Source organism: Pagrus pagrus (genome assembly GCF_965226575.1).
Source record: "Pagrus pagrus genome assembly, chromosome: 7".
Classification (NCBI taxonomy): Eukaryota; Metazoa; Chordata; class Actinopteri; order Spariformes; family Sparidae; genus Pagrus; species Pagrus pagrus.
This window is the reverse complement of record NC_140191.1, coordinates 13,041,047-13,065,377: the sequence shown is the minus strand read 5'-3', so window position 1 is coordinate 13,065,377 and position 24,331 is coordinate 13,041,047. Positions and strand designations below refer to the sequence as shown.

The 24,331-nt window shown below is 41.1% G+C and overlaps 2 protein-coding genes across 4 annotated transcripts; both read right to left on the bottom strand.

The window, feature by feature from the left end:
- Positions 1 to 202: 202 nt before the first annotated feature.
- cacng6b (calcium channel, voltage-dependent, gamma subunit 6b) lies at positions 203 to 11,444 on the bottom strand. The gene is made up of 5 exons (XM_084358037.1): positions 11,354 to 11,444; positions 7,677 to 8,428; positions 5,032 to 5,106; positions 2,674 to 2,811; positions 203 to 2,588 (listed from the first exon to the last, which is right to left on the bottom strand). Exons 2-5 carry the CDS (start codon positions 8,038 to 8,040, stop codon positions 2,368 to 2,370), a joined length of 798 nt encoding a protein of 265 aa, XP_084214163.1. The 5' UTR covers positions 8,041 to 8,428; positions 11,354 to 11,444; the 3' UTR covers positions 203 to 2,367.
- A 3,824-nt stretch (positions 11,445 to 15,268) lies between these two features.
- On the bottom strand, positions 15,269 to 24,300 carry u2af2a (U2 small nuclear RNA auxiliary factor 2a). Of its 3 annotated transcripts, none has more exons than XM_084358020.1 (12): positions 23,672 to 24,300; positions 22,712 to 22,853; positions 20,776 to 20,811; positions 20,345 to 20,448; positions 19,973 to 20,124; positions 19,742 to 19,858; positions 19,444 to 19,600; positions 19,251 to 19,330; positions 18,846 to 18,968; positions 18,609 to 18,695; positions 17,858 to 18,106; positions 15,269 to 17,394 (listed from the first exon to the last, which is right to left on the bottom strand). In XM_084358020.1, exons 1-12 carry the CDS (start codon positions 23,718 to 23,720, stop codon positions 17,260 to 17,262), a joined length of 1,431 nt encoding a protein of 476 aa, XP_084214146.1. In that variant the 5' UTR covers positions 23,721 to 24,300; the 3' UTR covers positions 15,269 to 17,259. The 3 variants fall into 3 exon arrangements, with proteins under 3 accessions (XP_084214146.1, XP_084214145.1, XP_084214147.1); XM_084358019.1 differs by having other exon boundaries at positions 19,251 to 19,351; positions 19,462 to 19,600; XM_084358021.1 differs by having other exon boundaries at positions 19,462 to 19,600.
- Positions 24,301 to 24,331: the final 31 nt, after the last annotated feature.

Below are 24,331 nucleotides of genomic sequence, written 5' to 3'. Positions count from 1 at the left end.
AGGATAAGGTTTCCCAACCTCTGCAGTGAAATGCATTACGATGAGCTCTGGCCTAATTATAGAGGAGCCGGTTCAGGGGGGAGGGGGATGTTTGGCAGAGGGGTTAGGAGTCACACTGTGACAGGGTGAAAATGGGTGAATGTCAACTTTGAGAGGAGACAGGGTGTCATGTCAGCAAACAAAAGGGAGGCCGTTATTTTATGTCAAATCCCTTTAATGGTAAGCAAAACTGGTGCCACAAACTTTACACGTGAGTAGAAATGAGCACTTCCTGGTAAAGAGATAAAGTGAGTATCCTGTGACAAACATATTTTTACTGCATACATATTGCAAATAAAGTGTTTGGAGACTAAACTACAAACAATGACCATTCATACAATATAAACACATTCATTCAGTTTATGTACAAATGAGCTTATAAAGTGAGTCCATACAATTCTCTGATATACAAAATGGTATTTTAAAGGCTTCACGCAGTTTATTTCATTCAACATACATTCATCTGGTAAACTGAAGCAGCCCTCACTCAATAGTTGTAAAACATGTAAGTAATAAATAATAACAACTAAAGCCTCATAGGCTACAATATTAATGATACTTATTGACTCTATTCATAAGGCAACATGTAGCAGATAGGACCATATTCACACGGCGGCCATTTTCCTCCGACATCTTGCTCAGCGTGGGAAGCTTATATGTCGTACATGAAACAACATATGATCTTTTAAACATATTGAATCCGACGATTTTTTTATCACTCCACAGCCACGTTTAATGATCAGCAAATCAAAACACATCGGACAGTGAAAATCCAGAGGAACATATTTCAAGGTAAAACAACATATTTTGATGACCCATTAGCTAATGTTAGCATTCAGCCACTTCCGAGCTAACTGTACGTTTCTTTCACGTTACACGATATGATAGAAAAGGTGTAAACTAATTCTAAAACATCGACACACATCTTGAACCCAAATATTTAAACTTCGAAGTGAAACGTAATCAGCTGATAAAGTTGGTTGAATGCTAATGTTAGCTAACGACTTATCAAATATGTTGTTTTATCTTGACATATGGCCGACGTCCCTCCATATTTTCATGATTAATCATCTTTTCAGTTGCTGATCTGTCAGAAGCAGTGATGTTATAACAATATATATAAGATTTCCTACATTTATATGACTTCGAACACAGCAGCGTAATGTTATCTGAGCATTTGAGCTTACTATCATGAGAGTGATGTCAGAGGAAAATGGCCGCCGTGTGAAAATGGTCTATACTGATCGTTAGCATTATCAAAAACATAGTATTTGTTGCTACTCTGGTGGTGATACTGCTTTTGGAATTTTAATCAATGGTAGCTCATTTCTGCTTGTTGATAATTAATAAGTCGAACGTTTGACTCACATTTTCAGAATTTTGTTTTATGTCTAACGTTGAGCTTCAAGTCTCCCAAACGGACGTATGTTCACAGTTTCATTTGAACAACTTGTTGCTTACATTTCATGTTTTGTTGTTTTTTCTTGGCAGAAATGAGCTTCCATATTAAACAGACGACAAAAAGTTTTAAATTACAAAAGTGTCTGAGCATTTAAAAGTTTGTATTTACCTTCCTGATGCTATCAGAAAGACTAGATGTATGTAGTCTAACTATATGCAGGCTAACAAGCCTATTTGTGACACTTTGTTAAACCTGCAGTCGGGGACTTTTAGATCTCTGTCTTTTAAAATGTGGAGTTGTGGTTGCTTTCCTTTGCTGGCACACTGGGTGCAATGCATTTTATGTCAACCAGCAGCACTTCTGTTTACATGGACAGTATTTCGGGTCAACTGTTTACATGGTATGAGGTTAATGGATCTGGTGTTTAATTGGAACAGCTGTGTGTCATAAGTGATGTCGCCTCATGCATTCCTCTTCCTCGTCGGATATTTGATCTCTTCTGGCCCATGTTTAAACAGCACCCTGTCCTGACGATAAGGTCAACTGAGAGATTAGACCAGTTCACCTTAGAAGTCACCACCTTTGGTAAGTAGAAAAACATATGCATTTACGTCGAGACGGAAAATAATCAGGTTGTATCGTTTACAGCTTAGTTCCACGCCGCAGGTTTAAGTAAACATAACACAGAGCTAAAAAATTGAACAGTCAGCGGTAGCCCGGTTGCTCCTTCATCTATTTTCTACTAAAAACGCTAAAACAAAAGCTCTGGAGGCCTAACTAATGTATTACTGCCTTCTCTTCGGACATTTATTAAGACCTATGACTTCCAAGAGCAAGCAATGTCACAACTCTCAGGAAAACGACTTTTCCACTTGCTCTCAAACAAGACATCAAGAACACTGTGTGCATCATTAAGCATTTAAGTGCTAGGTGGCGCTATTCTTGTGAGGCAAGCATTTCTGCCAGGGGCTGAAAGGAAGGGAGAGGATGATGAAGAGGGAACCTCCGAGAATAAGAAGGGCCCCCGCTGAGCCCACGCAGGCCACGGACCAGGACAGCTCATGGTGTAAAGGTATGGAGTGGTCACTGGACAGCAAGGCCAGCACCGACTGGTGGAATATTAGCACAGAGAGAAGGACCAGTACACCTGCAGAGAGGTGAGAATAAAATCACGTTATCACGTCGTCTTGCCATCTTGAATGTAAACAGGTGACGCGGCAGTGAGGTCCCACCTGATAGGATGAAACAGAAGGAGGCTGGTTTGAGAAAGAACTGCACTCCTTTGCTGAGGGCCATGGCGATACAGATGGAGCCCATCACCATCATGGTCAGACTCAGAAGGGCCAAGACAGCTGATGCAATATTCAGATCTGTGAAGGAGAGAGGAATAAGTTAAAAGAGAAAAGGGAGTGAAGAATTAGTAACTTTATACAGCGAGAAATCTACAGGAAATATGGCAAAAACACTGTGAAATGCTCTGTGGAAACTGGTCGCGTAGTAGAATCAGACATTGTTTAATTCCACCGGGCTTTGAGTCGATTATACTTGAGTTCAGAAACGTGAAAATACAACCATGGTGTGAATTGTACCACTTCCCAAACTGGCTCTATTGAAAAAAAACCTTTATTTTGGCATTGAATAACTGAACAGGTGCAACCTAAAAAGAGCCCGTGCCAGTTTTGTGTTTTTTGACAACCCATCACACAGATATTATTATTTTATCAATTAAAACACAGCAGATACAGGCTTTAGGAACGTGAGAGGGAGACAAAGCCAAAAATGAGGCGAGATCAATCCCGTCGAAAAAGCAACATAAAAAGACTTTCAGCACTTTGGTTCTTGCCCAGCAGCACAGTTTCAGAGAGATGCATTTTTCCTATCATCCATGGTAGCCATTCATGTAAGTGTGCCGGTAAGACTGTAGGATGAATCTGCAGAGAATACAAACCTGCTTTACATGAATAAATCATCACGTTGAACACTTTATGGTTTGGCAAAGTTATGTTTTGTGTTAGTACAGAGCCGCTCTGTGTGGCAAACAAGCTAACATGCTCACAATGATAAAGATAACATGTTGATGTTTAACAGGTATAAAGATTAGATTGTGCATTATCTTAGTTTAGCGTGTTAGCATGATAACATGAGTTATTGAGCACTAAATGCATAAATGGTAACATCATACATTTTGCAGGTTTCTGGTCATAAACTGATTGAATAAAAGAAAATGTTGACCTGATGGTGACGCTGTATGAAATATCAAAGTGATAACTTTTCATTCTGACGGAAATTTAATGGCAATCTATCAAATTGTTAAGAGACATTTCAGTGCCAACTTCATGGAGGCACAACAGGAAAGGCAGGGGATTACAAAAGTCATTGTACATCATAAAGCACATGATTACATATTTAACATTTCTTTGAAATTACCTCCAAATAATTACCTCAAAATGTATTGAAAATTACCATAAAATAATTTAATAATAATATTCTGTTGATTTCCAACAAGCAGTTAATAAATAAATATATAAAAAATATATTTATTTGATACATTTCCTGGAAACTTCCAACTTTTGCTGATCATGTCATCAAGTTTTTGTCTAACTTCCCTTTACATCAGTTTACTGACCTGCAGAAGTTAGACAGAAACTACTTGGAGGTAAAGTTGGCACAATCAGCAGATGTTAGCGGTAAACTAGTTGGAAATTAAGCTGCAACAGCTCACCTCAATTTATTGGCCTGCTGAGGGGAAGTTAGGTGGAAACTAGTTGGAAATTAAGCTACAAGACTCTCTTCAATTCAGTGGCCTGGTGAGGGGGGTGTTAAACAGAAACTAAACTAAACTGGCATGATCAGCAGAAGTTAAGCAGAAAACAGTTGGAAGGTTCTTGGAAATATATTAAAGAAATTAACAACTATTTATTAACTGCTTGTTGGAAAATAGCAGAATATTATCATCAAATCCTGTGGGGGAATTTTTATAGATTTTGAGGTAATTATTCTGGTAATAACCTCCTACTAACCAGGAAATCTGCTGACCTGTAAAATGAAGCAAAACTTCTCGACAATCTATCCGATCGTCTTTGAGATATTTCATGTAGGACCAAAGCGGAGGCCTGACCAACAAACCAACATCGCTAAACAGGCAGGTGCGCTAATAGCACGCCTACAAACAGTATTCCCACTGCGTATGTGCTCACAACCATGGGTGCTTCACCTTGTGATCACACTTCCCTCTCACAGCTCTTAAATATTGTATGTCCTTCAAGGAAGTTTTCAGCATGAAATCAACTTCAGAAAGTTGATTTCACGCTTACTGCGATGTAAGCATCAAGTCTCAGCCAGCTGAGCTTCAATATGCACTGAAACCAGCCGCTGCCTGGACAGTAAGGTAAACACATTAATCAGTCTGATAGCTTATGATTCGCTTTGGAAAATGGGTGGCAGCAAAAGTTAATGGGCTGAAACATGCAAAAAAAAAAAACACCAGCATGGTCCTCTGAACACCCCAGTGAACATCTTTATTGATAGTGGCTGTAGTGTGTGACTGTATGTATAGTGAAAATTGCAGGGGGAAATGTTTAACGTCTCACTTTTGTTGGTTGTCTTCTTGAATATGACTGCATTCTCCCCAGAGGTGAAGAATTTGAAGTAGGTGCAGTTGGATTCTGTGGTTAGAGGAAAAAGATCATACGACAAGATGAGACATGTGCCCACACACACACACACACACACACACACACACACACACACACACACTGGCTGCTGGTCTTCTGTTATGTGCCTCCTATGCATCCATGCACCCTGTCCTTCCAGGCATTATTCCTATTTATATCCAAGAGTCGAGCATTAGCTGGAAAACCCAGAGACGCACACCGCTCCACACACACACACACACTGCCCAGCATCGCACATATGGTGCCGCCAGAAAGGGTGAGAGACAGCAAAACACTGAGGGTGGATGGCAGAGGGGAGAAGGAAGAGAGGTAGATGGGGAGAAAGGGGCAGATGGAGGAGAGAAACGAAGAGGCGTGGCTGCAGAAGAAGAAGGAGTGAGGGGAAGTGAGCAAATGATCAAGGGGGGGATGCAGGAAATATGCAGCTCAGAGGATGAGATAGCTGGGGAAGAGGAGGAGGAGGGAGTTGGAGGGGGGCAGATGGAGGGGTGGTGAGTGAAAGGGAAGAGAGAGGGGAGCCACAGATGGAGAAGGAGGTGAGGGGAGCAGGAGATGTCAAGAGGGGGAGGAAACACAGAGGGGTTGGTTAATACTGCATTAGACATACACTCTCCCTCAGTCCCTGTCTGTCCCTCATCCTCGTTTCCCCCTCTCTATATTTAGACAAAAACTGTGAAGTAGTCAGATTCCACTTGGCTTCACAAGCGCATAGTGATGGCTTTCACCCACTGAATATTTTGTGGTCCAAGATGACCACATGCTCGCACACACACTCACACATTTCCTTCACACACAAATATGTTTGTGTCTGAGCGCATTTGCAAACATTTCTTATTGAAGCCGACACACCATTTATCAGCCTACTGATTCTTTTAACACATTATGCTATCACAGTCAACTGGTTTTTGCTCTCGCTTGCCCCTGCTGAGGCTATAATTATTGAGCTGTCATGTTCCTCTCCAGCAGGCAGCGAAAAGATGGATGGCTGGTCTTGAGATGACGGGCATGGAAATCGGCGGGGCCGCACTTTTGCTCGGGACAGGAGCCAGAGGCATGCAAACAGGGATGTGAAACGGAGAAGCAGAGATGGCAAAAACAGTTGTTTTCGTCCAAACATGACAAGCCTACGGCCATCTGCGACAGGCGGCGTGGGCCAACAGTGTTAGGACGAGTGAGAAAGATTGTCAGAAGCATACTGGCTGCTCTCACACACAAACAGACCATCTCGGAGGCATAGATATATAATATATCTGCTCGCTGGGAGCAGCCAGAGATGGAGGACATTTTGACGGGTAAGATGAATTAGCCCTTGATGGCTGGATGGTAAAACAATGTTGTGACCCATCACTCAATTTGATGTATGCGAGTAGTATTTATGTATATGTGTGATCCGCGTGTATCTCTGCTGGGAGAGGAGATTTTCTCCTCAGAGCTCGGCTCTGTCTCAGCAGATTCCCTGAGATAGGCAGCGACTCCCTTCTAAAGCCTTGCCTATCTCTATCTCACGTCTTCCAATACCTGCCTCTCTCTCGCTTTTCAGACAGAAATAGGTCATTGTGCAGATAATGGACGCACTCTGGAGAACCTAACCATGGTCAAGTTGAATAAAGTGCTTTTGCGAGAGGCGCTGTCACAACTCTAAACATGGACGTTCGTCTGCACGATAAACCTGTGGTCTGCCCCTCATCATCACCTGCCTGCACTGTGTGTACAACAGGAGATGATTAGGCAGCCAGCGAAGGGAGAAACTTGAAATTAATGCTTCATTTCACTGACAATGTTGCACACAGAGATTTTATTGTATAGTTCTACATGTGCCTGCACGCTGCTTTGTGTCGTTACAATAACAGCGTTACTGTGGTCGGGCTCTGTTTCTGAGCATCGTATTTCTTTAATGATTCAATTTGCACATTATCTGTAGGATGACCTAGATACATATGCATGCAGGCAGCTTCACATACACAAATATCCTCTCTCAATCCTTTCGCAAGGTTACAGTGGATATACTCATTTATAGGAAAAAAATTTAAAATCCCAAATATGTTGCTCAGAAATCTGAGGATTGTCAGTGGGAGGAACATTATTTTTATTAAAATGAAGTGTTGGCACAGCGTTCCTCAGTCCCTTATGGGCTCACATGAAAGACCTACAGATGTAAGCATATTCCCAGAGGGCATACATCATATTAGTTATGCCTGCTCCCTCTGTTTTCACATCAGTGGTGATGGCAAAGAAAAATCGTTGCGATTAAGTGTACACGTTTTTTTCCTCAATGATATCAGCAACGTGCAACCTCTCAGACGCATCTTTTGACCCTTTTCTATTAAATCACTTTAATACTGAGGCACGTTCTGCAGCGCGGAGGCCGCCTCGAGGTACACTTGCATGGCCGGGCAATTCAGTTTACAGAGAGGCAGACACGAGCAGACAGTCAGAGAAACAAAACAGACACATGCCCTGCGGAAACCTCACCTGCTCACCTCCTAGACAGCACAGAGAACAGACAGACAGACAGACAAACTCACACAGCCACACAGACACATGCCAACCAGAGGTCTCACCTCCAGGTAGTTCAGCAGGGCCGCAGCTTGTCCTCTCTGGGTCTATGTCAGCCACCCATAGGGTGCGGATGCAGCCCTTCCACAGACCATAATGGGCCATCTGGCAGGTCTGGTTGCCACTGAAACTCTTTGGTTGGGCCAGCTCCACCCAAAACTCTGTCCCCATGCCCAACACCGTCAGGGTCACGCCAATGATAGAAACAAAGAAGGCCAGCTTGATCTTCCCTTCCTGGCTGTCACTCATCTTGTGAGTCCTCCTCTGTCCCCTTACACCTTTGATCCCCCCCAAACCTCCAGGTTGTCCAGCTCCTGCCACCCCAATGCGACCATCCTCATCCTGCTGTACAAAGAAGTTGGACCACATGCTGATCACAACTGGCCAGGCCCGAGGAAGACCAGGAGGAAGTGTAGGGCGATTTGGTTAAAGATCAGAGGAGCAAATAATAGAGGAAGAGATTGAAGGAAGGTTTGGTGAGAGGAAAATGTGGCGGGGGTAAGGAGGGCTTGGAAGTTTTAAAACAGTATGTTAAAGAAAAGGAGACACAGCTATCAGCTATCCTGTGATGGATGAGTCAACTGAGCAAAAGCAGTCAGAGTGAACAAAGGATCAAGTAAAAATAAGTGGGTTGAAGAATGAAATTAGACAGAAAGCGAAATGAATGAAGTAGGGGGCGGATGAAGTAAGGAAATGATAAAATGGGAGGAGACGGAGGCAAGGACCAGGAGAGCCGGTGTCTGTTTTCTGTCCAGTCCTGTGAAATAGAGAGATGAAACAGAAAGATGAAAGAGCAGCCAGCATATGCTTCACAAGAGCAAAATCCTTTCATCACCAGCGTAATATTTAATTTCCAACAGCTTTATCAGCATCTACAGTTATCCCTCCCTAAAAGCCATATGACATGCTCTCAGCCAACAATAGATAAGCCATATGGCGCTTCCCTGAAAGGCAGACTCTGCTTCAGATGAAGAAACAATTGGGCTGGATGAGCTGGTGGAGTCGGTTGGTGCGGGGTCAAGGTGAGAGATAACACCACAGCGCCAGACCGGACCACCCATCTTATATTTTCCCAGAGGAGTTGACAACAGAGCTCTTTTCCGAGCAGGTACACTCTCTGGGGCTTAGACTCAGATCCCTTTTGATCTGAGGGGATAATGGGTTGCCACAAATACCTCCCATCCTGCATTACGTGTACCGGCAAACACTTGGAATCTGCAGCTATGAGCACCTTTTTGCATACATGTATATGTTTGGGTTTGTTGTATATACAGTGTAGGTGGATCCAGGCTTATAGAGTCGTTTCTGTTACAAACTGTGAGCCAGCAGTATAAACAACGTGAGTGACGGGGTACAACGGTGTCGCTGCTCTGCTCAGGGTGCATGAGAGGTGATAATTCATGCCTGAACCCTCTGACAGAGAGAGGGCTGCAGTAATTAACTCTGCAGTGCAGTCCAACAGGTCACATAGTGGAGGCAAGAGGCCTGGCAAGTTAGGGAAGGCAGCACCAGCAGTTGTGGATCACTTAATTTAGAGCTTTGTGCTTACAGCATCAGAGGTTTTATATAGGCACCGCACCACATGAACCCAGTGCAAGTCCTTGTGCAAGTCCTTTGTGTACAATATTTGGCTGTATATAAATCTAAAGAGTAAATTAAGAGTTTTGCAGTATATAAATATCATTACTTGCATGCATCACAACTTTGGGGTAACACCTTCTAATAACAGTCGTTTACAAATGGTTCATGGTATAGTAAATTAAACTTATTTTATACAATATTGTAAGACAAGTAAATTACATTTTAATTATGCCTTGCTTGGAGTTATCAATTTGGACAATACAAATGTGTACAAAAATGACAGAATAGAGCAGAACAGAACAAAACTTAACATAAAATAACATAACAACATAAAATAATGTAACATAAAATAACAACGTAAAATAACTAAAATAACAACAACAAAAAGCAACGTAAAAATAACACAACATAACATAGAATAACAACAACATAAAACAAGATAACATAACATAAAATAACAACACAACATAACATAACATAACATAACATAACATAACATGACATGACATAACATAACACAACACAACATAACATAACATAACATGAAACTACATAACATAACATAACATAAAATAAAGTAACATAAAAACATAACATAACATTAAATAACACAACAACACAATACAACATAACATATCATGACATAATATAACATTGAGTAACAACAAAATAAAACAACACAACATAACATAAAATAACATTACACATCATAAAATAACAAAATAACATTACAACAAAAAGCAACATAACAACAACAGTTAGGTTATTTCATCTTATGTTTGGGTTATGTTATGTTATTTTGTGTTGTTATGTTATTTTATGTTATGTTGCTTTATGTTGTTGTTATTCCATCTTATGTTATGTTGTGCTAGGTTGTTTTATGTTGTTGTTATGTTGCAACCTAACACAACATAACATCAGATGGAATAACAACAACATAAAGCAACATAACATAAAATAACATAACAACACAAAATAACATAACATAAGATGAAATAACCTAACCTAACTTAACACAACATAACATAACATAACATAGAATAACAACAACATAAAGCAACATAACAACATAAAATAACATAACAACACAAAATAACATAAAATAACATAACATAACATAACATAACCCTAACATAAGATGAAATAACCGTAACCTAACCTAACACAACTCAACACAACATAACATAACATTACATAATAAAGTAAGCTAGCATAACACAACAGCACAACACAACATAAAATAACAAAACACAACATAACATAACATGAAATAAAATAATATAAAATAACATAACAACATAAGCTAACATAACGTAACATTACACAACACAACACAAAACAATACAACATAACATAACATAACATAACAATATGGATGTGTATTGCTGCCATGCCAGAAAAAGAAAAGAGATCAGTTTGACGTCATAATGTAAAATGTTTATTCTTTTTGTTATAACGAGATTTTTTCGGACAAACGTATCACATTAAAACAAGAAACTTTTTGATATAACAATATACTATTTATTTTGTTAGAAGATGAAATGTTTTAAGTTACAGCAAACCTTGTAAAGGGCTATAATATATAATTAAGAGCTAATAAAAAGCAAATGTATGCATGTCTCTAATGAACCAAAGGTTTGGAATAACACCCGTGCATTAGAATAGTCTTGCAACATTAACTGTAATAAAGAATATGATGACTGCAGCTGCTGACAGCCATGTTAGTGGTCATAGAATTACAAACCTCGATCACATTACATCCATATTAACCACAGGATGATCAGAGGGGTCAGAGCAAGCCACGCTACTCTACTGGAGGGATAACACAGACAAATGCTCACTTTGTACCACAAGATTATCCTAAGCAGTGTTTACATGCATGTGTTTCAGGTTGATAATGCAACAAAAACTATGATGCACTGACTTCAGCTCTGTAGCAGTTGAGCCGATGATAAGCTTGTACACACTGGTGCATTTTGTGTTGTGAGGAATGAGGAACTTTCTCTACCATTTCACCAAAAAGTCCAGCCACGACCACCTGTGTGACAAGAAAGCAACAACCAGCTAAAGCACTTTGAGTGAAAAGAAGTATAAGTCTGACCTGTTTGGTGTGTGTCGTTCAGTTCAGGACTGAGAGACGCCTGAAACTCAATAGAGGGGGGGAGAGTAGTGATGGCAGAGTAAGAGAGAGAGGGAAAGGGGGGTGGGAGGGAGGTACATAAGGGTTATGGAAAGTGAGTGTAACAAGGGAGGGGGCCGCAGCCTGGTTGGTTCACACAGTTGTTGATTAAATGTATGCGTGTTTGCACTGCTGTTGGATTGCACCTGCAACTCAAGCTCTACAGCACCCTGTTCATACTCCACACATGTTTGAAATCCTAAGTCAATGAGCAGGGTGGTCCGCTCACATGAGCAGCCCTTATTAAAAAACATGTTTATATCTGTGACAGTGTGAGGGTCTATTTTTGACAGCCACCTGTTAATGACATTAAGTAAGGGTGAAGGAGGAGCCTGTGTTTACATGAGAAGGGCCAGGATAGTGTTTTACAGCAACACATTATACTGTGAGGAAAGAGGAAAACTGACAGACAGAGAGCAAAACAGAGATGGAGAGAAAAGTGTGAGAGAAAGATGGGAAGAGAAGATGATAGAGGGGTAAAAGAAAAAGTGTACGAGCTCTAACGTCTGAGCCAGATGCAGATATGGAGTACGCTGAGTGAAGAAAATGAGAATGTGCAGCCCCATTTCATTCCTCACTGAACAAGGTCCAGAGAGACTTCAGAGCCTCAGCCTGGTCTTATGGAAAGCTTTTTCTCGTGGCCCAGCCCTGCTTGGCTCCTGCACAGTTTAGGTTACATACGTGGCACAGCGAGAGAGAGGCCAGCGGCCAGGGACGCTCAGGGAGGGCAGGGAGAGGGGGGAGGGGAGAGAGAGAGAGAGAGTTGCAAAAGTGAAAGTGAGAAACAGAAAGAGAGGAGAATCGGACAAAAAGGGGACGAAAGAGGCTGTAGGCTGTGACAGGAAAATCAACACCTACAATGTCCAAAACAGTCAAGGCCTGTTCATTTTTTAGGAGAGATTGTTGTGACGCCACAGTGCAGTTTGCAGATGGACTTTCTCTGAGAAGAGGGCACATGATAAATGGAGTCATCTGGAGGACAGCAATCTGTTTTACTGCACATATGTGTGTCTACTCTTTATGAAATGACTTGGCTTCTAATTACGCAGCCCGACTCTGCTCCTCCATCATAAGAGATGGATAGAAAGTGTCCGCAGTCAGTCTGAGGCCATCAATAATCTACAGTATGCTGATGTGAACAATCTTGTCTCCACATCACTCGAGTGGCCCTGTCAGCAGGACTGATTTATGCTTGAACACACTGAAGTACACACATGTACGCTCATATACGCAGTCATGCGCACACTGACCACACTTGTGCACATAACAGCTGCATCCATTTCTTACTATGGCGTTGGAAAGTAGTGTTGACTGAGAATATTTGCTGTACTGCAGCTTAAAGGACGAGTTCACCCAAAAAGGAAAATTCTGTTATTAATTAGTCATCCCTATGCAGATGGAGAGTCAGGTGAAGTTTTGTAGTCCACAAAGCTTCACAACTTATCCTTTAAGTCTGGTGATATCTTATGCATCTGGTGACATCTGTTCTATACAAGTGTTTCAGTGTGTGACAGTCAGTCAGCATGGATGACACCAGAACCCTGAAACTGCAGCAGCTAAATGGACCTCAGCCATAATTAATTTCATTGTCTACACGTTTCTTTTCCTTCTGTGACATGTTTTCACGCTCAAAATGACGTCTCCATACCCGTATTCACGTCAAAGTCCTTCCCCATGGGATGTTTACCTTCCTTTAACCTCCATGAGCTGAACTGGCATAATGTACACAGAGTACTGCATCCATCCCACTCCAGTGTTGCACTCTCCCACTGCTGCAGTGTTCTATCTTTCTGAATGAGGATCAATGGGGAGGCTCTGCCCAGAATGACAATGACCATCACCAGGGTTTTACATTCACCACTAGAGGGAGATCATGTATTTACAATCTCCACTGCAGCATCAGGCCTGGGGAGGGCTGCTAATAACACTAATGGGTCTCATGTTAGGCGGCCTGAATGTCCTGATGTATGAGAGGTCAGTTTTTACATGTTTCCTCTGGTGGATGTGGCGCTTCGGCAGCCCGGGAGAGCTGCTGTGTTATCTGGGCCCTCGGGGAGCGACAGGGGAGAGCGTGCTGCAACAGTGGCCCTGCTGCTGGGTTTTGTGCAGTGGGGTGCAGCGATGCAGATGGAGATGGGCAGTATAGAGCTGACACAGGACATTATTTCATGTCAGAGATGTGTTGCTTTGCTGTAACTGTTTCACAGGAAGTCCCTGTTGAATAAGTCTCAGGTGGACTCAGCTTATGGCATTTATTGCTGCTGACCAAGACTGTGCACTCGTGTCCACTGACTGACTGAAGACCTGTTTATATAAAAGCCTTTTTCTACTGTGTATTCAATTACTTGTTTTTATCACTAATGCACCTTTATACATTTTTGTTATTATCATTAATTAGTTTTCTGTATAAATATACTGTGTTGTGCTGCTTTCTCTCATCATTTTAGCTGAATATTTTGTTCGTTGTTGTTTTTGTTTTGTAGCAATGTTTTGAAAGATGCAATATCAATGAAGTTATTATTATCATATATAAAGGGAACGACTGGGTGAAACAACTTCACTTGATTTCTGGCTGGATTTTGACACAGCAAGCATAAAAAGCTGGTCCACATCAGTGTGGTGGTGTTAGTTGCAATGTCATAATTAGATTAATACAGATTTGCTGGCTAAGGGATGTAAACATGAGTTTTTACTTCATGTATTTTCACAGATTAAAATTAGGCAAATGACCTTGGAAATGAATGAGCAGGCAGAGGAGAGAAGCCCAAAGACCCAAATAATATTTTAAAACTTGCATTGTTAAAAATATGCAAGACATAAGAAAGAATATAAGAGAGATGAATGTCCCATTTCAATATGTTTTGTACATATTGAAGGAAATATATAATGTGAACCAAATGAGAAAGGTTGTTCCCTACGTAAGGATTCTGCTTGTCACAGCAAGCATGGATGCTGCTCCAACTCAAGGAAGATGCTTTTACTGAGAATTTGAAGAAGATTTGCTGGCTGACGGGAGTTAGAATATACTTTCTCTCTAAAATACATATTGCACAACTTGGAGGAAAATAACATTTTAACCAAATGAGAAAAGGAGCTCGTCACTTTTGGACTCTGGCTGTAAGATGATTAATTGACTGTCTGATCTAGAAGTGAATGTGTGAATTAGTCTAAAAATGAGTTCATTAATAAGATTGAAAAATCAGTTAATTGGTTAATTAATCATAAGTCAATTAAAAATGAGTTTAAAAATAAGACTTGAAATGATATGGAATCTGTAGGGGTACATACTTGTAAAACTAAAACTGGAACATATCTTTAAATTAGTTGAGTGGGTTGTAATGCCATGATATTGTATCGTGTTGCAGCATGAATACTAATATAAAATATACACTGATGTCGAATTAAATGTAAAACCTGCACGAATGAGTAAAGAAACATGACAAATGCAGATGCATCCATACAGGCCACGAGGGGTTAACGACTACATTGATGGGAATCAATTCAGCAGCTGTGGGAGAATATGGAGGCTTCCACAGACGACAAGGTTTGTGTCGATTTCCCTTTAAATTCTCATCCATTTGTTGATTTCATAGTACATTTTAAAAAATCAAATGGAGATCTTGTGGTGACTGTGAAATGGCTCCATCGTTCGGACATTACCACTAACTGCAGGGTTTGATAAATTATGCCATCGACCGAATGAAACTGAGTGGACATGGCTCCGGTCTACTCCATCTCTGTAATGAACTGTGAATGTCATCGCTCACTGGAGGAATAAGAAACTGTGCTGCAGCGGGGTGGGTGTGCATAAGAGAGGACGCACAAAGAAGAAAGACATCATGTAAATTCAGTTTTTAATCAACATTTGAAAACAAATTGGACAAGTGAAAGACTTTTTGCTTTTTATAAACTAGATGTGGTTTTTAGCTTTAAATCATTTAAGAAATCACATTTTTTTCCAGAGAAAGAAAAAAAAAAAAAAGAAAAAAAATGACACAGTGACACTGAGAAAGCAGATTTCAGAAAGTAAGGAGTAACATCTCCTAAGTGTTATCACTGACACAATCGCTCTGCAGCGCCGTCTTAAGCAACCCAACAAATCAAATGAAAGCAGTCTCAAGCGTGTACAGTGTGAATATGTGGTCCTCAGAGAAACAAGGGCAGAAGATGAGGGAGATGAGAGAAGAGCAGATTTTGTCTAAGCACTGTTCCTAACACCCCAGCAACTACCAGAACATAAATTCATGAGAGCTGAACGCTAAAAAGTGAAATGATTTTATTTGTGGAAATTTTAGACAGCAAGTCTTTGCCTGCAGGCTTCAATTCAATTTAACAATTTGCAGTTTTCAAACTTTTTTGTCGAGCACTTCTCACTCAAGCTAGCGCAGTTTTCATTAGTAAGATGGAACAAGTGATTTTTCTTTTGTGTGAACAAGCCATCAAATGTTAATTTCTGTTGGTTTTTTTTGACAAATGAGGCTGAAAGTTGACAGAACAGAAAGATTGTGTGGTTTTGGTTTCACTCTGCAGTACAACATGAGTCGTGGGTATTAATCATGTGTTTATTTGGTCTTGTCAAAGAGGTGAGACGTTGCACAAAAAAAACAACCGGGTCCAACACATCTTACATCCCAAATCTGCTGGGAAACAAGGACAAAATGAAAACTGCTAATGCAAAGGCTGAAGTACAAGATGGTGACATCTATGAACATACAGAGGGGCAAGCCGAATTTCTTTCCTTAGCGAATTGACATATATTAACATTAAGGCTTTTTGGTAAGGAAGAGATAAATCCACTATTGAATACCAATCTGTTCTCCCCATCTTCCTCTTGAATTAAACCAGATCTGAACTGCTGAGACAGAAACAATCTCACCTGTTAAAAGCTGAGCACAAAAGATGGACGTGAATAAAGTTACAGAAAATAAAAAAAAAGGACGAAAAGAAACGTTCTTTTCTGCAGTTCATGTTATTCTGCGGCCTGAATACACGGTGATATTACAGCTCAAATCAGTGAAGCTACACACAGTATTGGAACAATTACAGTTAACATTCAGATAGAGTCCAATTAGACAACAGATTCTCTGACACTCGTCCTGAGGGGGGCAGTAGTCTGATGAAAATGAAGGAACATGAAGAAATGAGTCCAAACAGAAAACAAAAAACAAAAAACAAAAAAAATGAGGACTCTCCTCTCGTCTCGTCTCTCAACTGAAGTGGATGTTACAGCTACTGTGTATCTACATTAGATGGTCAAACAAAAATGCCCTCATCTTCCTCTCCATCTCCCCCACGTCTCCCTTTCACTAATAAACACTCCTGTTTTCCTCGACTTCTCTTCTCAATCACAATAGTCCAGTTAGTTCCCCCCTGCAACTCCTTCCTAATGTACTTAAAACAGGCTACCTCCATTTAAATACAAACCTTAAAGTGTGGCACCCCCCTCCCACCCACAATGACACCCCTGTCTCACAAAGTATAAAAATTGTTGACCCCACCCCTGGACCTATTATTACACACATTTCTCAAAAATCTTTGACTCCCCCACCCACCCAGCTACACCCACCCAAACCTAGCCCCCCTTTGCTATGGACTGATTATAAACCCTCCCCTTTCTTCTCCTCTTCCAATTATCTTTTTTAACTGCTGGACATTTCACGTAGATCTCAGGTGGGAGACTGAATATCACTACAGCCATTTGTCAACGAGTAATACTCTCAGATCTACCTGAAATGTTTGCAAATTACTTGGGGGGGCTGATTTGGAAACGGGCAGCACATGTTCCCTCCCCTCCCTCCCCCCCACCCCCTCTTCTCTTCATGCCTCCTCTACCAGAAGTCTCGGCGGTGATAAGCGTCTGGATCGCAGTATTTGGTCACCACCACCCGGTTGGCAAACTTCCTTCCTGTCAGCCCCTGCATGGCCTTCTGGGAGTCAAAAACTGACATGAACTCCACAAAGATCTGCAGAAAAGTTAAGAAAAAAACATTAGAATGATGAAGATCACTTGCAGCTTTTTGAGAGTACAATTCAAGCACTTTCAAGGTACCTAAAAGAAAGATTTCCAGACTCTCAAAGCCTTTATCATTACATCTTAATTGTTACTGTAATTGTTACAATTGTGAAAAATCAAGTTTATTGAATTCCATTAAGCTCCAAGCAATCAGTGTTTATCGTTGCATTGTTTATTTTAGCAGCTGTTTTATTAACTTTAAATTGTTTGATTTGTCAATCTAGCTCTGCTCTCCATCTGGTGTGAGACACCAGGAGACAACAAACATGATGATGGGATTGTTTCATTTCAAATATTAAAGGATTTTTGGTTTGCATGTGTGATTGTGTGGAGTTTATTTCAATATAAGTATATTCCTAACCTTGAAAAACAGAACTCAAGTCAAATGTATATTGTGATGTAACAGTTCCTACCTTGCCGGTCCCAGGCACCTCCAGGCCATCCACAGGTCGAGGTATCTCAATGCTCTTAACTTGGCCGTACTTGCTGCACTCGTCCCTGACGTCCTCCACAATCTCCTCATATTCTTCATCATCCAGCAGCTCCTCTGGGGCCACCATGTTCATCAGACACAGCACCTCAGTGGGCAGGCCACCCATCTGAGTCACTGAGCTGTTCAGACCTGGCACCTGCAGCGTCACGGGGGTCTGGTTTATACTTGTCTGCAAGGACAAACAGAAAGGTTAGAAGAGATATTATGCTTCTTTGTTAAGGGGATATAAAGCAGAATATATGAACACAGTGCACCACATTCCTCAAAAACACTGAATCAAGCATCACATTTTACTGTTGCTGTCTGTGATACCATAATGTACATAATTTATCATGAATGATGAGCATTAAAGACACTGGGTGAACTTAAATTGCCTACTATAAAGCATGTGTAAAAGTTTAAAAGCCAGTGACTTTCATTGCAGTGCTCTGCATGCTGTTGACGCCATTAAACCACAAACAACACTGCAGCTGACTGACTTTCATAGTGCTCATCTCATCATCAGGAAATGTTTTACATGTAAACTTGTTAGCAGTGTGCTTGGGAGTGTGGCAGATAAGTTGCGCCACTGGATTTAATCAGCAATGTGCCTTTATCCATTTCAGTGAGTGTGAAAGAGCATCCAGCCTCCCACCACCCTGCTGTCATCTGTCCAGCGTTTGGACACTTACCAGAGTGGCGTTCTTGGATCCCACACTGGCCCTCTGCACCAGGAGCTTCTTGTCTCCCAGCTGCATGCCGTTCAGCCCAGCAATAGCCTGTAACAATATCACGGTGTTTAATTATACTTTCAAAACATCACATAATTGTGTTGTGTTAAGTTTAAAAGGGCAAAGTAGAATTTTGTTGTCTGTTTAAATTGACCAAATCATCAAAACTTTTACAATGTCTTTTTTCTGTTTGCTCACCTGGTCATTAAGGTTGACATCAACATATTCACAGAAGGCATATCCTTTAGATAAGCCTGTAGCACTGTCCTTCACCAGGTTGAAGGCCTTCAGGGGGCCAAATGACGTCAGCAGCTCCTTCACCTGTGAATCAGAAGACAAAAGAGTCACTGACAGTTCTACTGGTGAAAATTTAAAAAAAATCTCATATCTGAAGTGTAAGAATTTGCAGTTTTATGAAGCAGGGTATTAATTCAACAATTAATAGATATTTTTTGGAAAGAAAGTCTACTATTGCTAATGTGATGTGTTTGGTTAGGTCAGTTAATACTAGTTTAGAGTGGGCTATAACTGTGAAGTGCAATACAAGTGTGGTACACTGTAGCTCAATTTGGAGGCTAAGCTGTTTCATGCAGAAACACTGACCTGGTCATCATTCAGGTAGTTGGGCAAGCCGCCAATGAAGAGCTTGTGAGCCGAGTCAGGCACCACTGTGGACACCACACCTACAGGGGACACAGTAACACCTGTAAACAGTAGCGCACAGGGAGCAAGATCCTGTAGAGAATGGGTTACTGATAACTTATGAATTATGCCACAAGTACTTAGAGTTAAAAACCATTAATTGGCTGTGTACCAGGCACATAGACACTGGGGTTCTCGCTCATGCCGGGCAGGGGCTGGTAATCGTGTGGACGACGGATCTTGAGGCTTTGGCCTTGAAAGATGATGCCATCAAAGGCCATTGCCTGTGTCGTTTCGTCCACTGAACGGAACTGAATAAAAAGAAAGAATAACAGATGATTAAACTGATCTCATCATTATTAGTATCTTATCAAAACTGCTCTTCAAGCAGAGCTTAATGGACAGATACTCAAGAGAGAACAAAAGACATGTTATTGAGGATATTATCTCACCTCAAGGAAGGCAAAATTCTTATCCTGGTTGATCTGTACTGCAAGGACAGGGTTTCCAGGGGCCTGAGTAAGACCACCCAAACGCATCTGGGCATTGAAGAAGTCCATCATGGACTCCTACACAGAAGAGAGGAAAATAATTACTTGTATCATTTGTGAATTTCGTAAAAAAAAAAGGATGAAAGTCAGGTTTTTAAACTTAAAAGCCAAATGCTGTCCGGTTCTCCTCACCTCTGTGATACCAAATGGGATGTTGCCCACATAGAGCCGGCGGGCCTGCCGGGTCATCTGGCTGCCCACTACAGGTACGGGGGTGGGAGTAACTGCCAGGCCATCTGGAGTCATGGTTGGCAGGAGGGCTGTGGCTGGGATCTGGCCCGCAGCTGGAGAGCAAAGCGAGAGGTAAGATTGAACAATCTAATTATATATATTTATATATATATTTTAAACATTATCCATACAGCTTGATGCGCATATCATTGATGTTTTGCAGTTATGTAAAAGTACATGTAAGGTTACAACAAAACAAATTGTCAACTGTGAAACTAGGTAGCCTATTAAAAAATGAATGATTAATAAAACAAATTAAAACCAAGATATTACCTTGCATGGCTTTGTACTGCATGGGAGTGATGTGTTCAAAACCAGGTGGAGGGACATCCCAGTACTTCTTCACCTTCTTCTTCTTCTCACGGTGTGGAGAACGGCTGTTAGAGGAAGAGATGACAGGTGAGAAAAAAGTAGAGAAATCAACACGTAATAGATATATCTGTTATTAGCAGAGCAGTGAACTACAAGATCCGATGATGGCCCAAGTTGTCAAAAATATGCTACAAAATCTAGCAACATTTTGGGGGAAATTGAATCAATCAAACGTGGTAACATGATGATAAAGGGGATAGAAGGGACAGAAAACCCCATTCAGGCAGACATCTATACAATGAGTCAGTAGTACACAGTATCAGAGGCGGGTCATTAAATTGCAGTTGATGCAATAATGCACGAACTGGCTTTGTGTTAGTTTGCTGTATTACCTTCCAGCATTGTCCTGGGGATAGCTGGCTGGTGAGCTGAAATGACATTGGAAGGGTTTCACATTTCTCTCAAAATCAACCATTACATACCAACATTTCCACTTCCTAAAATTAGAAGTTATAGTTTATGACCACCACCAAATGCAAAGAGCTATCATGAACCTTGAAAATTTGTGTATTACTAAAAGCGTAAAATTCATTCAAGTTCAGATGACAAACAAGTGCATTCAGTGAGCCTCACAGCTGGCGTTCAACACCATTTGTGAACAACTAATGATACAATGAAAGCAGGAAAGATTTTCACAAAACATAGCAGCTGCAACGGGAGGGGTTGAATTTTACACCTTCTAAGTGCACACGCTGAGCGACCACCAGTAACAAGTTTTAAATTAGCACTGAGAGACAAAAAGCAACAGTCAGGCCAGAGGTCATTCAGTCAACGACAAGAAAGTTGACCAGCGTTACAAAGGTACACGTTCAAAGTAACGCACTAACTAAAGAGGTGGGTGAATTAAAAACTGTTAAAAATCTGCTTTATACAAATATAATCCATAGATTTGACTCTCGATACAAATGACTGAAATCCTATTTTTCTAAAGATACCACCCTCAACACTTCTAATCATGTCCAACGAGACATGCAGGTATTTGTGTGCCAGAAGCCAACGTGTTTCCCTGACAACAGACCAGCCTGTCACCTTTGTAGATAGTTATCACGTTTCACTGTGTTGGTAGTGTTCTGGGAAGAACTTGCACCAGTATGAAAATGTTTCCACAGCCGCAGACCGATTCTATCACAGTGCAGCGTTGACTTGTCATGAGACAAACACACACATGCTGCATGTGTCAAAGACATCTGATGTTATATGACACCAAAGTGAATGTACAATGCATCTAAAATGACAAAGCAATTCTTCTCGCAGCAGGTCTATTAATAACAGCCTGTGTGATCTTTGGTTCTAGGAAGGATGTGAATTTCTTCAAACGCAATTTTAATTTAGTCTTAATATTCTGCGTTAAATCATGAAGAATATCTAATATTTAATATAAGAGGCTTTAGCAGCTGTTGCTTTGTGTTTTCAAAAGTCCGTCCCATAATTTTTCAGGCAAAATTACTACAATGTCATTAGCACCTGTGACAGAGGGCTTAGGGACAGAGAGCATAAAAATAACATCATCCAAAATAGATCATATGAAAGTCAGTTTGTGCAATGATATTGTCATTCACGAGGATATTTCTTAAGATAAAATGTAGTACATTTTCAGCTGCTTAATTCACAGAGTCCAACTAGCTCATTCAAAGTCGGCCTAAATAAAACCCTGTGATCAACGGCTACACTTTACAGTCATTACTTCCTACGGACACCTGTCAAAACCTGTCAATCGACAGTGATGCCTAGAATGGCACCTGCCAATGTTACTGAGACGAAGTGAACCCTTGTTTTGAAGGGACAACAGGAGTGGGCTTGGAAGGCTGGGCTACGTTTTTTTTTTTTTTAAATCATTGCTAATGGATCGGTGTCAGTTTGTGTGCATTTGCTTGAGTTTGGAAATTGCAGCCACCTACAACACAGTAGGCGACTGGTTAAAATCCAAAAGCAAGCTGAGGGTGTAGAGAAGACATGCTGATGTGGCGTAATTGAGTGAATGAGTGCACTCAGAGTGATTCCCGACTTCAAAAAAAGTGTGTGCATGCTTGTGTACATGTGTGGCACATGCTGAACTGAGGAAAACAGCATGAGAACTTAAAAATAGGTTCTTATCAAGATTTACACTTTGAAACCTCTTAGTGGTGGCCTATACTAGACTGAAACACTTCCTTTTTATCAAGTGGTAATTACATGAAATGCAAGACCAGAAAGGAGGGATATGTGATAATGTGGCATGTTACCCTCACAGCTTGATGGTCCAGGTGTAGCTGTATAAAAGGTACTAACCTGCGTCTGTGTCTGCGCTCCTTACTGTCTCCACGGCGATCCCTGCTGCGTCTATCCCTGTCTCTGCTCCTCCTTTTCCTCTCTCTGCTACGGCTGCGGGAGGAGGACCGGCGGTGGTGGCGGTTCTCTTTGTCTCTTTCAGCTGTAGGAATAGAGTATTTATCAACTTTCAGAGCAGCAGTTAATGTACACAGCAACTCATGGTAACAATCAAGAGAAATACAAGCATGGCTTACATATCAAAGACTCATATACCCTAGTTCACATGGTAAAAGCCAGCAATGCTACAATAAACCCACAACTTTTATGATACTGGTATGCTTAATAGTTACCAATCAACACAATGCACCCATTCTATAATAAATAAATAAACAAAAAAAATGCATCTGTAGTCTAAACTTTTGGTTCATGGTGTAATTTGGCTAATTCATAAACTAGCACCGTCTACTACCTGGGTGCAGTAAATCTAGGTTAAGGCGAGCTTATTAGGGGATAAGGGTAGTGGCTATGGTTGGTGGCGGTGTCGGCTGGGTGCCAGAAAGCTGGAGGCAATAATGGGTGTAAAGTACTGGAGATGTTCACTGAACGCAGCAGCTGCAAAGAAAGCTAGCTGCCCCAGTCATCCAGTCAGCTGGCACGGACAGGAGGACTACCATGATATAGACTGCCCCTGCCTCAGAGAAATAATGCATGTTACCTAACCGTTAAGCCAGCTACTATTATCCCGATACTGCAAATGTATAACAATATTAAACATAATCAAACCGACAGAAGTGTCTGATGAGTCACAGAGACTTACAACAGCATAGCGTCCTAAATGATACACGACTGCGGCTAATGGTGTAGCTTACACGGCTCCAGTAAATAGACATATCCATGGTCGGCTAAAATGATATTAGCATTTCCAAACAAAAGTACCACTAAAAAATTAAATTGTCGACGTGCTTCTGGTTCACTTACCTTGTTTGTTTTCAGATAGCTGCCTTTCAAATTCGTCGAAGTCCGACATCTCTGTGAGTTGAGGGCTACTACGCTTTCAGCGACTGCGTTGTTCAGTTGGCGGTGGCTAGCTTAAGCTAGCAACAAAGTGAACAACACTTTTTTTAAAAAACAAGTGCCTCACCGACGTAGCTTAAGTAAGTTTGCTTCAACTAGCAGCTTACGTATTGACAGAACTACCAAAAAAGGTTAACCAGCACACACATTTGCGGTGTGGTATTTATTTACAACGTAACAGACAAAATCATTGAGAAAGAAAACGTGTTCGCATGGGTTAGCCTGCTAATGTTAGCTAACTAGCTTGTAGCAAAGTCCAGAAGAATGGGCCTGCTGCTTCAAACACTGGTGTGGAAGCTCGTTAGCTAGTCAGCTAGCTAGAACGAAAGCCGAATGAATGAGACTCTTTTCAAAGCCAAATGCAAATCCCAGACGGTCACTGGCCCATAAGGCGCAGTTGTTCGACTTTATAAGTCGAATGTATGCGCTTTCAGATGTTTAAAGCCAAGCGAAAACAATAAAGATTTCGGTATGCCCGCTTTTTTGCTCCGTCTCCCAGGTACCCCGTGACACCGGAAGTTGATGAATGACAGCTTCCGGTGAGTGAAAAAGACGCTTCAGAGC